Source organism: Seriola lalandi, unplaced genomic scaffold (assembly GCF_002814215.2).
Source record: "Seriola lalandi dorsalis isolate HSWRI2012SDOR001 ecotype SW California unplaced genomic scaffold, Sedor1 jcf7180002054311, whole genome shotgun sequence".
NCBI classification, from domain to species: domain Eukaryota; kingdom Metazoa; phylum Chordata; class Actinopteri; order Carangiformes; family Carangidae; genus Seriola; species Seriola lalandi.
This window is the reverse complement of record NW_019524864.1, coordinates 199,504-212,003: the sequence shown is the minus strand read 5'-3', so window position 1 is coordinate 212,003 and position 12,500 is coordinate 199,504. Positions and strand designations below refer to the sequence as shown.

The 12,500-nt window shown below is 40.0% G+C and overlaps 2 protein-coding genes across 2 annotated transcripts; one reads left to right on the top strand and one right to left on the bottom strand.

The window, feature by feature from the left end:
• Positions 1 to 131: 131 nt before the first annotated feature.
• Positions 132 to 3,148, bottom strand: cript (cysteine-rich PDZ-binding protein). The gene is made up of 5 exons (XM_023406544.2): positions 2,992 to 3,148; positions 2,738 to 2,803; positions 1,781 to 1,835; positions 1,414 to 1,517; positions 132 to 639 (listed from the first exon to the last, which is right to left on the bottom strand). Exons 1-5 carry the CDS (start codon positions 3,005 to 3,007, stop codon positions 575 to 577), a joined length of 306 nt encoding a protein of 101 aa, XP_023262312.1. The 5' UTR covers positions 3,008 to 3,148; the 3' UTR covers positions 132 to 574.
• Positions 3,149 to 4,038: 890 nt separating this feature from the next.
• On the top strand, positions 4,039 to 7,008 carry pigf (phosphatidylinositol glycan anchor biosynthesis, class F). The gene is made up of 5 exons (XM_023406541.2): positions 4,039 to 4,381; positions 4,785 to 4,876; positions 5,297 to 5,413; positions 5,529 to 5,637; positions 6,647 to 7,008. The coding sequence occupies exons 1-5, from the start codon at positions 4,154 to 4,156 to the stop codon at positions 6,758 to 6,760; spliced, it is 660 nt and encodes a 219-aa protein (XP_023262309.1). The 5' UTR covers positions 4,039 to 4,153; the 3' UTR covers positions 6,761 to 7,008.
• Positions 7,009 to 12,500: the final 5,492 nt, after the last annotated feature.

Genomic DNA, 12,500 nt, shown 5'->3' with positions numbered 1-12,500 from the left:
TTCCAAATATGATTATGTCAGAGTAAACCAATTATTACAGGCATATGGGAAAAATATGGGTATGTTGTGCGCAAGAGGCTAAAATTATAGCCTTTATGGCTTCAGGCAGAGGTACAAATAACCATGTCAAATGATGTCATCATATTGGATGCTTTAATTCACTCAACAACAAAAAAAAAAAGAAAAACTTGACATATTACATAAAGAAATCAATTATTTTTAAAAAGCAAAGAATCCAAGTCTAAGTATTTAATTTAAAATATACAAAAAATAAAGAAACCTTGGCTTAAGGTGATAACTGGTGGTGTACTTGGAGACGACAGTGCTACCCTGTGTATGGCCACTGTATTAGTTCCAGTGGCATTTTAATAATATTCTATAATAAGAGGACAAAGCCATCTCCAAATATCTCTCTTTCACTGAGTTGGGAAGAGAAACAGCAAAGAGTTATAGCTGTGTATGACAGGGAATTGTGGAATAATACAGCAAATGTGACAAGATGACATATATACACCTCAGTCTCATCCTCACATCTCTTTTTCACTTGTAGAACTGTTTTCGGATCGGCACACTGTCACACAGATGTCTGTTTGTAGTTCTTGGTGTCCAAAACTTTCTTTCCACACATTGCACAGATTCCTGGAGAAACAAAAAGGGAGGAAATAGAGTAAATCACTGAAAAAATATCAGTGGAGAGAGAGGAGCAATGTTAGGAGCAGGTGCTGCTCTTGTATTTTGTACAAGGTAAATGACCACACCAGTGTGTTTGCAGGCTTATGCTTCTTAACTTCGAATCTCATTTACCCTTAGTGGTATTGAGCCATGCAAAAACAAAGTGCCTGTTGCTCTGGATAATCCACAGACCTCACTGTGGACTCTTTTACATTTCACTGTCTTTCTACAGAAGAAATAGTACTTAATAACAGGAAAGGGTGTGGATTACCCAGAGTAATTGGGACACTGAAATCTCAGAGATGGAAATCTCAAAAAAATAAATAAACAAAAAAATCTGCATAGCTACATACAAGAGGTGAGTGAGAAGACATTTTTATTTCAGGTGAACCAACCTTTCATGTTTCATTTGGCACAGAGCGGGTTACAGATATTTTCAGACTTTAAACTGGTATTGTCAGTCAAGATATAGTGTGACGCTTGTCTCAGTGAATTTCTTACAGTTTGTTTCATTTGTGCAAAAAATCTCAGAAACGATAGTGAGGTTTACTCCCCATCTTCTTCGTTTAAATGGGTCCCTACAACTACATTGGACAGCAACATAAAAGCATTGTGTTATTTCAGCTCCATGAGTCTTAAGTGTTGACTAAAGGAAACTCTCAAAGGGAAAACACACTAGTGCAACACAAAACTCATCAGGATTTCAGCTCAGTATGAAGCCCAGTGTGGGTGAGTTTTTACCTTTCTTGTATGCACAGCCCTGGCAGTAGTGTGATCCAGACTGATGAACTGAGCTCTTGCAGATCCTGCAGGTAGCGAAGCCCGTCTTGCTGTAAGGATCAAACCTGAGAGGGAGATGAATTATAGATTCATAAATAGAGATGCACCATTGCTGTATGATTTTCAGATAATACAACTATAGAGAATAAATCAACATGCTAAATGCTTATGTGCCACAGTCAGAGTGAGTAGATTAAAAACAACTTTTGTGTGACTTTGTGCAGATAAAAATAGGGACAGTGATGGTGATATTTTTCCCCATGAACAAAATGACGAGTCACACACAATAAGACTTTGATTTAAAGCCAGTCTTTATGAAGCTTCTCACCTAGCTTTCTTAGAAGTCAGGAACTTGTTTTCATTCAGCTTACGCCCACCACTCTCTGAATGAAGGAAGCAGAAAGAAAGAAAATATCACCATCACTAACATTACATTACCATTTGTCACAATTCAAAGACAAAGAGAAATTAGAAATTAATGAATGTATGAAAGATTTTTATGTGTGATTTGGTCCCCCAAAAAAACATGAAAGAATGTCAATTGTGGGAATATAAAAAAAGTGTGATGAGTAAAATATAATCAAAAATAGGGGTCAAGCTTGTGTTTGTTATTAGTGTAGTTACTATCATTTGAAGTTTTGAAGCAAAAATTGATGTTGATCAGTGATAAAGTAGCACATTAAAACAAAACAAAGAAGGTGAAATGTGCATAAGTGCTATATCTGGCTGGGACTCTCATCCGACCTATCTGAAGTCTTATCTTGTTTTAGCTAGACTGGAGTCACACCTGACATGTTAAACTAAATATGTCACAATGAACAGAAGAGACCATATTGATAAATTATCTGTTTTTCTGTGTCATACTGCTCAATACTAGGAGCAACATTGCAAACTGAAATTGAAGAAGTCTTGGTTTGTGAAACTACTTGTCATTGAGTTAGAAACTACTCACAGCCTGGTAATGGTTGGTAAGGTCGACTACATTCTTAAGACTTTAACGGACTGCAGGACACATGGGTAGACCCTTGTTCAAGTGGTTTTGCAAGCAAAATGCAAAATTAAATGGTTCCTGGTTCTCAAACGTAATGATTTGCTGCTTTTTCTTTTTAATTACTAGTTTTAATAATGTTGAGGTTTACTTTTGGTTTGACTAAACAAACACTGTGGAGATGTCACTCTGGGCTGTTTGATATTTTTTATTTTTCATGCGATTTACACGTTTATTTATGAGTTACAATAGTTTGTTGTAATAGTACTTTTACTTAAATTAAGGACCTGGACTTACCTGTTGTATTCCGCGCTCCATCCTTCCAGGTGTCAGGGGTGATGACCTTACCGAGCTTCTTCTCGCCTGAAAAAATAAGAAACACCGAGAAAATAGCACCTTTTTAAAGAAGTCAAGTCTGTGTTTATAAGCCAATATGAAGACAGTTAGCAGTCGCATAATGTTTGCTATCCAGGAAATCACCAGCCTTCGCTAACAGCAAAAATGTGGTCAAACGTTAAAGGTAGAAAGCATCTGAATTGTGTGATACGTACACTTCTCACAAACCATCTTTCCTGTTGTTTCGTTATAATCGAGGCTTTTCGATGGTAGGTCAAAATAAAATGCTAGCTAAATGTTAGTTTTCTCGATAGCTGATTGTAAACTTCCGGTCGCTTATTCCTCCTGTTCGTGTTCGAAGCAGATTGATTGGTCAGAGTTACGAGAATCTCAAATTTCATTGGCTAACTATTCTGTCCGTTACAGAAGGTCACAGTAATATGTCACTGGCCTTCTGTGATTGGTTAAAGGCTGGGAAGTCAAGAACAAAATAATGCTTCCTGTTTGTTGCAGACTAGTATATTTCTTCAAAATAAAAGTACACTGAGGGTGGTCTTGTACGGGTCTTATCCTTGGAGTCCGTGAGATTTAGTTAGTCGAGCTTTATTCATTCAGGAAATCTCACAGAGATCAAGCTGTCTTTAGCAAGAGAGACCTGAGGGGTTTAATTTCACTAACTCAGGGAGACATTTTTGACATTCCTGCATGAACAAATTAACTGGCATAAGAGATGATAAATATGATTCTAGTAATAAATAAAAGAGGTTTGCATCAATATAACATATTTAACAATATCTGAAATTCACACAAAAACACAAAATCACAAAAGGCATCTTGTGCAGATTATACTGTATATAATATAATTGCATAGCAAATAATCTGAAACTGTTTTGATAACCTATTTAAGTTATTTTTACAATAAAAATGTCAAGCAATACCCAGTCCTAGCACTAATTAGTATCTAGTAATTTGGGAGGATTTGCTGCTTTTCTTAGTATTGTATGATAGTAGCCTAAAGTAAATAGCTTTTATTTTTTGGACTGTTGGTTTTCTGGCATTTTATAGATAACATGATTAGTTGGTTAATCGATTAATTAATCAGCCGATCAATCGATTATGAAAATAATTTAAAATAATTCAAAGCACAATCTCTTGGTATTTGAGATTAATTTGCTGATTTTGCTTTCGTAGAGGTATAAACATTGGGCTTTTATTATGAAGTGCAAGCGGAAGTTAGTGTCGCTCCATGTTTACGGAAGATAAATCGACCTACCCGTGCACTCAACCTTTCCTGCACAACCAATGCTAAATTAACATTTCAAGTGTTTTATTTAGAATTTTGTATTAGATTAATTATAGGTAGGTAAAGTAACCGTCATGTGGGACCATGAAATCCGAGCCATGGCGTCCACTCATGCCATCATCGCCGCTTCGGTGTTCATGGCGACCGTCTTACCTGCGGTGTTTGTACGGGGCTTCTCGGTGTACGGGACTCACCTGCTGTGGCTCTACTCGGTGTCCGGCACGGTGACTGCGGTCAGTGTCGCCGTCTTCTGGCTGCTCGGTATCACACCGCCCACCAAGAAGCACACGCTGGGATACAAGGTGACTGCTGGGCTCGTGGTGGTAGTAGTGTAAAAGGGTTAAATTGGCTGAATACTGGCTCTGTAAGTGTTGTCATTATTTGTTATAAATTATTAATAATTGTTGCAAGTATCTAATTGCCCTCTAGCTACGTCTTATCATCTCCAAAAGCTGAGTGGACGCTTCAGTTTAACCACAGTCAGTCAGACATGAGACTTAAGAAGTTTTTTTTTTTTATGCTTCTGGCACTATAACAGTCAAGTCTGTCAGTAATATGGACCATATAAACTATAGTCAAATATACAAGGCTGCAGCTAACATATTTTCATAATCGATTATTTTCCCAATTAATAATTTGATCTATGTGTGCTTTTTCTCTGTAACGTTTGTTTTTTTAACTTAATTCACCCATTTCTCTCTGCAGCTGTCCAGGTTGTTTCGTTCCTGTCTGTACTTCTTCCTGTCGTGCCTGTTCTTTCACAGTGTAGTCGTTCTCTATGGAGCTCCGCTGATTGAGTGAGTACACGGAGAGGCTCGTGTTCTGTACCTGTGCGTGTGTGGTTATGAGAGAGGGAGATGTGCAGCAGAGAAAAAGGAAAACAAAGGGAGTTGTTGCTGTTAGTTTAGATGAAGCGACTTTGTTACAATGATTGTGAGTAATACACTTTAAAATGTATCAACCACAACCAAATATTCCAGATAAATAACACCTACTTTTTTAAAAATTACACATTCACACATTTTAATTTTCTCTGTCTCTATTTTATTGATCGCATTATTATACCTTGTAATCATTCCTTTCTAAAAGTTGCTGTTTTCTATGCTTTGCTGTATTGGCACAAGTTTTACCTCCACAAAATGTTTGTGTTGTAACTCTGTGGTGCTAGTTAGGCATTTGATTGGTGCTAAGGTGTCTCTAATTCCTGTGTTTTCCAGATCTGCCTTAGAGACGTTCTCCCTTGCCGTGCTGCTGACCTCTCTAACCACACTGAGGTGTCTCTGTGTCCTTGGGCCCAACGTCCAGGCCTGGATACGTGTATTTAGTCGGCACGGGTAACCTCAAAATCAGATTTTCTTCTCTCCCTGCTCCATGACCCTCTGTCATATAGTTCATGTGTTTATCTTGTGTATCTAAACCGACCTTGCTTTGCTCTGTCTCCATCTCCAGAGCTATGTCTGTGTGGGACACCTGTCTACAGATCACAGTCGCCTGCACAGTGGTAGGAGCCTGGGTCGGAGCCTTCCCTATACCTCTGGACTGGGACAGGCCGTGGCAGGTCAGCACACACTGGAAATCCTCTCATTAACAAAATGTTTACTGTGGGATCTTTCTCCTCGTATCTGGAATCATACAAGAACATTTTATCCTATCTTAAAACCTCTTTTTCATGCAAGTTTCTTGTTGGAGCATCACAGCAGCGGTGTGCTGTGACAGAAATAAAGAGGTTCAACTTAAAGTTAGATGCTAAAAAAATTCTCAAGCAAAGTGATCCATGACTAATATGAGAAGCGGCTCTATTTTGTGGTACTTTTTAACGCTGATTCTCAGCTTTCATGTTAGGATTCCACAAATTTGTTGCAGGATAATGTTTTTGCTTTTTTTTCTCCTTGTGAATTACTCGACAATCATGCCTTTCCGGGCCTCCGAAATCTTTCAGATCAACGAGGCAGAACTCGCTTCAAACCTTAAAACCACTTATAAATAACATCGTCTTTGAAAACAAACAGTAAATGCACAAAATGATTCAAGCATTTCTGTAACCTCACAGTAATTTTCCCGTAAATCTTCACCAGTCGTCTTGTTTGTCTGCTTCTGGCACACAGCACACTCTCTTCACAGTTTCCTCTGTTAACAAGAAGCCAGCTGTTTCCATTCATCACTGAGTAGTATTAAATACAACCTCTATGAAATTATAATTCAACACAGTAACCATTAAATATTTCTCTTTCTTTAATTAATCCATTTTTTTTAAATGACAAGAAGGGAAAGATTAGAGTTCTAATTGCAATGGGAGTTCTCTTCACACTAACTGGAGGAAAATGCAAATTAGATGTAGACTTTGATTATTGGAGCATAACTCTGAATGTCAGTGGAGCTGAATTTTTTTTTTTTCCTTTAGAAGCTACTCTTTAAATTAACGGAGCATTGCACGAGTGGAGATGTTGTGCTTGCGGGGGAAGCAGAACATCCCGTCCCCTGATGTATCAGTGCAACACTGGAGCGTTTTTTTCATCCCAATTTACAGCTGCGAACGGACAGACTCACACGTCCTCTTCTTCTCGTAGGTTTGGCCTGTTTCCTGCAGTCTGGGCGCCATGATCGGCTTCCTGACCGGGCTTGTTGCGTCTCCCGCGTGGATCCACTATCATCGCAAACAGCTCACGTACAAGTGCAAGTGATAGAGAATGGATGTGTGTTTTGTTGGGTCCGTGCTTGTTTTGAATGCGACCATGAGGGTATCTCTTGTGTTCCTGCTGAATTCCTTTTAAACTTTTCACTGATTATTTATTGGGAACGTTCACTCCGTTTGCAGCGTGTGGGAGAGATGATTTTGTAATAATGCTGAGAGTTGTGATTATTTTGTATGGATGAAGTCTAAATCTGCTCCTAAAGATTTTTGACATGAATAAATCTATTACTTCTTCAACAGTGTTTATTTTTTTTATGGGAATTTTTGATTAAAGGGATGTGATTTGTTTTTGAGTGATTGAATCGAAAAAAATGCTTAAACCTGCAGGTGGGGCTGTTGGATCACCACTGTGTGTGTGTGTGTGTGTGTGTGTGTGTGTGTGTGTGTGTGTGTGTGTTTTATGTGAAGGCAACAGAGATTAAATGAAGAGAAGAAACTGAGCCTCGCACTCATTTAGTAATATAATACAAAGTAATCAGTATTATGGTTGGGTGGTCATTACTGAAGTAGTCATGTGGGGAAGTTTAATACTTACCGCAAAGTGTACTTACACACTAGCACGCGCGTACACACACACACACACACATACACAGACGCCGTTCTGCACCTGAAGCTGACTACTGATGAATACTGTTCCTTTTTAAACAACCATTAATCTTGCTCCAACACTATTTCAACACCCTCCTCCCTCTCCTGCTCTCATTCTCATTCCACCTTTTCACTTCCTCAGGCAACCATATTGATTCACTTTCATTTTAGGGACATTCATTTTACTCCTTTCACGCTGCCCACATCTCTTGTTCTCCCTCGCAGCCCGATAACCACAATGAAACTTGCATTTTCTGCATCACAGTGCCAAATTGTCGAAGTAAGCCAGGGATGCTGTTTGCAGACACTTGTAAGACAGTACAACGTACTGTGCTGTAATTATGTCCAAGGGGGGGGGGGGGTGAGTGGTCATTTTTGCAGTGTGAAAGTTTGCTGTTTAGTATTATTGGGATTGGTGCACAGTGTCAGCACACAGCCAGGGGCAGAGCTATCCTTTCGCCCTGTGTTTGATCTCTTACATAAGGTTGTTGCCAGGGAAAGGCTGAGAAAAATAGCCTGGAGGAAAAAGAGAAAAGAGGGGAAAAACACATTTTCAAAAGCCATACAGGGAGAGAGAGAGAGAGAGAGAATTTCAAAGCCATTTTAGTAGCCTACACACACTTACAACGCCAATCAGCGCGCGCTTTTCATGCCTCAACCTCTCCCTCCATCCCTCTGACGAAATTCAATCTGACCTCACGCTGTTGCATCCATTACCTTTACTCTGTGTGCCTTTTTTTTTTTTTCCTTCTATTTTCCACCTTGGTTCTGATACGTCATTAAATGTGGTGAGCAGAGGAAGTGGCAAGTAGGGCCCCTTAGAGAGCAAAAGGTGTGATGAAGTTAATTTCAACCCTGTCTGAGCTAAATCTCACCATGATTTCACCTTCGGCCTGGTTTGAGTGTGTATTTTGAGGATCGCTGAGATGATTCATACCTCTCTCCTTTTGTCCCTCGAGGTGTTTTCATACGGGTGATCGACGGACGGAAAATCATGGGCTCAATCCCACTTGTGGGTCCTTTCATCTACACACACGCGGACAAGCTTCTGTTTCTCCAAATCCTCTCCTCATTCAATTTCAGACAACTTTATTTATTCACTGCTCGTTCTCAGGCTGTGTTATTGTGGCATTGTGAGCAGAGGTGATTTGTCACCCACCACGCCCCCATCCTCCCAACAGCCTTTCCTGCAAGGCAGTTGTTTGAGCCATGTGTTTGCTATTTGCAGAGCTATTATGTTTCTGCATTGTTCCTATGAGGAGGGACAAACAGACAAGAGTAGTACACTCTGAATTAAGAAGCACCCTCAGCTCTCTGTGGTCCATAGTGTCACCCATTGTCTGCGCAATGTGACAAGATTGCTCATGCAGTGGAGAATAGAGAATTAACACCCAAACTCTGCACTTCCATGCAGATTTTTTTTTCTTTTCTTTTTGGTCATCTTGGTTGTACAGCCTGCAAATTCAACATAAGGGTCCAGTCTCACAGCTCTTATTAACTTTGTTTTCCAGCTGCAGCAGACAGTTGTTTTCAGCAAGAACATCCCGATAAACTCCCTGTACACCACAATCTCGACTCTAAAGCTGAACAGCCACGTATTCTTCTCAGGAGTTGGTGCAAACAAAGCCGCAGTGAAAAACAGTGGGAACATTGGAGTTCGATTTGTCTCGTAGCCAGAAAAAGCGACACCAAATGAATGCTAATGTTGCTCTGAGTCTGCTTGATGTAAGAAACAGATTACTAATGTTTGTTTGGATAAAATTCGAAGCCAGGGAAGTGGTTGTGGCTGATTCCTGGACTTCTCGTCTAACACCACGATCAGGCTGAAGTTTTCATTTATCCAGTGAAAAATCTCTCATCGACTACATGGAAAAAAACAGACGTTCATTGTTCTTAGTTTTCACATCATATGATGTCGCTGACTTTTGACTGAATTTAGGAGAGATATTAATGTTCCTCGGCAAGAATAGAGAGAACAACTTTATTGACTTTTCCTCCGACTTTTTCCTCCAGCACCATTATTGTTAATGTGGAATATAATATCAGCACAGTAACTCACAAAAGCACAAAAATAACCCCTCAGCCAAACACAGAAATAAGAGGAGAAAGCGCTCGCTAAAGGAATCGTTTTTCTGTCCTATTACACGTCTTTCATGACATTCTTTGATGTGCAGCAATTTTTCCCAACACAGTCATGTCTGAATAATTTTCTGTCAAACTGTTGCTGCTGTCTGGGTCCAGTACTTCTACTTATTGAGATAAAACAGACAACACTTTATTTTCAAATATAAAATTGTCGACAGAATGTCATTCAGAACTGTTAGATTTTCCACTGTGCATGTGATAATACACTCTTTTTCCTAAGACAAATGACCATTCCCTGTTTTCAATGTCTAGTTTGGATCAAACAATCATGTTTAAACCCACAATGTGTAGAATTTTATTCATTTTATATATTTTTTTAACTTCTCCACCTCGTGGATGTTTTATGGTTGATGTAAGAGCCTTTTTCAACAAACTCTCATCTTCTCCACGGTGGCCACAAATCAGCTTTCATTTTAAAGCTGCATTAACTGATTTACAACTGATCGGCAATGATCTTTTTCAAAGAGCGAAGCTGGTGACAGGATAGATAAGTGCCTCATAATACAAGATGGAAACAGCTGTCTCAAAGGGAGGGATTCACCCTGTAAAAAAGGGGCTTAAATTTTCACTTTTCTTGCAATAAGTCACACCCATCCTCCATTTATAACAACCTTCTTCTCACTCTCTCCTCCTCCCCCCTCCTCACACGCCAATTTTGCTTCCTGTGTTTTGTCTCTCCTTTTGCCCCAGTTTCCTGTGTTCACGCTCCCCCAGGTGAGCGCTTGATTAGCAGTTGGAGCGCTGTGTTACTGAGTGGTAAACATGTTATTGAGTCGTCGTGTCTCTCCTGTCGGGCAGAAGAGCGACAACAAAAGGATCTATTGTCACTGAGGGATGCTCAAGTGGGTTGTCATGACGCAGGAAGGATGGGGGAGACAGAGGGGTGGAATTAAGGGGATTCTGAAGGATTCCTCGATGAAAAGCAGGTACAGGGTTTATTATCAAGACAAGACATGAGGTGCCTCTCTTGACAATATAATGTGTGCACATAATGATTATGTTTGTCTAAGAAAAGCCTCAGTGGGAGGACAGTGACTGAATAACTGGGAAAAGTTGTAAAGAGACAGAGTGAGCAGGAGATTCCTTAGTGAAACAAATGAACAGTTCAAAGACAGGCTTTGTTCTCCCATTTTACACCTTAAATTCGAGGCAATCATTTTGACTCTTCGGGGGATGGTTTCTCAGATACAGAACGGTGACAAATTAAAGAGAAAAAAAAACCTCAATCCAGCAAACCAATATCCAATCATGCTCTGTGGCAGGTATTGAAATGCCGAACAGGCCCAGGTTCATAGATGGAGCGCGGACGGCAGGAGCTTCAGTCACAAAGATCCTCAACTGGCTGATGTTTCAATAGGAACAGAGACTGAAGTGACATCTGCATTTAGATCTATAGAAGAGACGTCAGGAAATAGCGGTTGACAGCTCACATGTGACGACCGTGATGCTCGTGCATTAGTGTGATATGTGAGGGAAAAACAGAAGAGCAGCTCTCTCTCAATTGACTGAGAATGTCAGTGCAGGATGTGATCACACTGAATCAGCAAGAACAGGCTGTCACCAGTTACACGGAGAGGGGAATTATTTTAGGGCTACAGCGCGTATACCGCTCATTACAAAGGTGAGGGGGATTTTGCTGGCATGGTGTGGGTGCGCTTCTCCCCTTAGAGGGAAGTTTCACAGCAAATCAATATAAAGTCTTTCTGAGTGATCACTTTATCCTGTGATGAAACGTATCTATCCTCTATCCGGACTGGTCTCTCCCATCCAGAGGGCACGGGGGGTCACTGAATTCTTGATGAGTATGAACATGATGTGAATCATATGCTGTGGCCTTTACAGTCACCAGATCTCAACCCGATAGAACGATGATTTATTTTTCGCCTGTTTGTAAAATCAGCACCGACAGGCGAAAAATAAATCATCGTAGATGTACAGTGCCTACCGGCCATCACAAACTCACAGCTGGAACACAGCTGCATGTAAGCACCGTACCTGCACCCTCGCTCTGTAGAATGGGATGTTTCAGAGTGAGACATTCTTCAAATTATGCCCTGTGTCTTTATTTATTAACAGTACTCATTATTTCCCCCAGAAGGTCAAATTATTCATTTTTAAATCAGTGCTATCATCAATTATCCTTCATAAGGTTTTCCTCGGGGTGGGAAGTATTGATGCCATGAGAAGGGGAGGTCCAGAGCTGAGTCAGCCTGACAAATGAAGGTGCCTTATTTTAATAAATAAAACTGTTCTATGGCTATCCATTATTAAAAAGAAAAAAACGTTAGCTGTTTTTATTTTCAAGGGTTTTTGAAATGATCAAAGGTATATGCATAAAACTAAACCCTTCCTATTCCCTCCTTCTACAGTGCATTTAGAAAATATATGGACAGTGACATGTTGTTATTTAACCTATTAAACTGGATTTGAAATGAACTATGAGGTTTATAATCTGACTCATGCGTGGCTGTAGACTCGTTTATAAACTGTCCTGTTCATAAATAATCCTTTAATTTCAGGGGTCAAAAAGTTACTGGGCAGATAAACATAAACCTAAAAGCGTTCTCTACTCATTTAGCATTGCAATCCCTGTATCTTTTGATTAAAATCAATGTGGCAGAGCTAAAGACTAATTGTCTTTTTTATTCCACACATTCGTCTTCATTGTTAAAACCTGGTGCCTACAATACCCACAATGCAATTTAACCACCAAAAGTTTGGTCAGAGATTCTGGTGTTATATGCGAGATGAGGACTGGACTACGGATGTGTGGTAAGTTCACTTCTTTCTATCTCAGCAACTCTGGACGATATCACATCAGTGTCACATTTGTTGTGAAGTGTTGTCAGTCAAACCAGCAGACACTTCATGTCTTCTCTGGTGATGCTCTGCCACACCTGTGCAGCAGCCACCTTCAATTCCTGCTTTCAGTCTGGCCCTTCAGCAGTGAAACGTGATCAGCTGGATTCAGGTCAGGTGTCTGAGTCAGACAGAGT

What these genes read in the sequence shown, in the direction of transcription:
- pigf (XM_023406541.2), top strand. Translation starts at nt 4,154, where the DNA reads ATGTGGGACCATGAAATCCGAGCCATGGCGTCCACTCATGCCATCATC. An exon ending in AGCACACGCTGGGATACAAG is followed by an intron (nt 4,382 to 4,784) that starts GTGACTGCTGGG and finishes TTCTCTCTGCAG; the next exon opens with CTGTCCAGGTTGTTTCGTTC. An exon ending in CGTGTATTTAGTCGGCACGG is followed by an intron (nt 5,414 to 5,528) that starts GTAACCTCAAAA and finishes CTCCATCTCCAG; the next exon opens with AGCTATGTCTGTGTGGGACA.
- cript (XM_023406544.2), bottom strand. An exon ending in TGGAGCGCGGAATACAACAG is followed by an intron (nt 1,836 to 2,737) that starts GTAAGTCCAGGT and finishes TCCTTCATTCAG; the next exon opens with AGAGTGGTGGGCGTAAGCTG. An exon ending in GGGCTGTGCATACAAGAAAG is followed by an intron (nt 640 to 1,413) that starts GTAAAAACTCAC and finishes TTGTTTCTCCAG; the next exon opens with GAATCTGTGCAATGTGTGGA.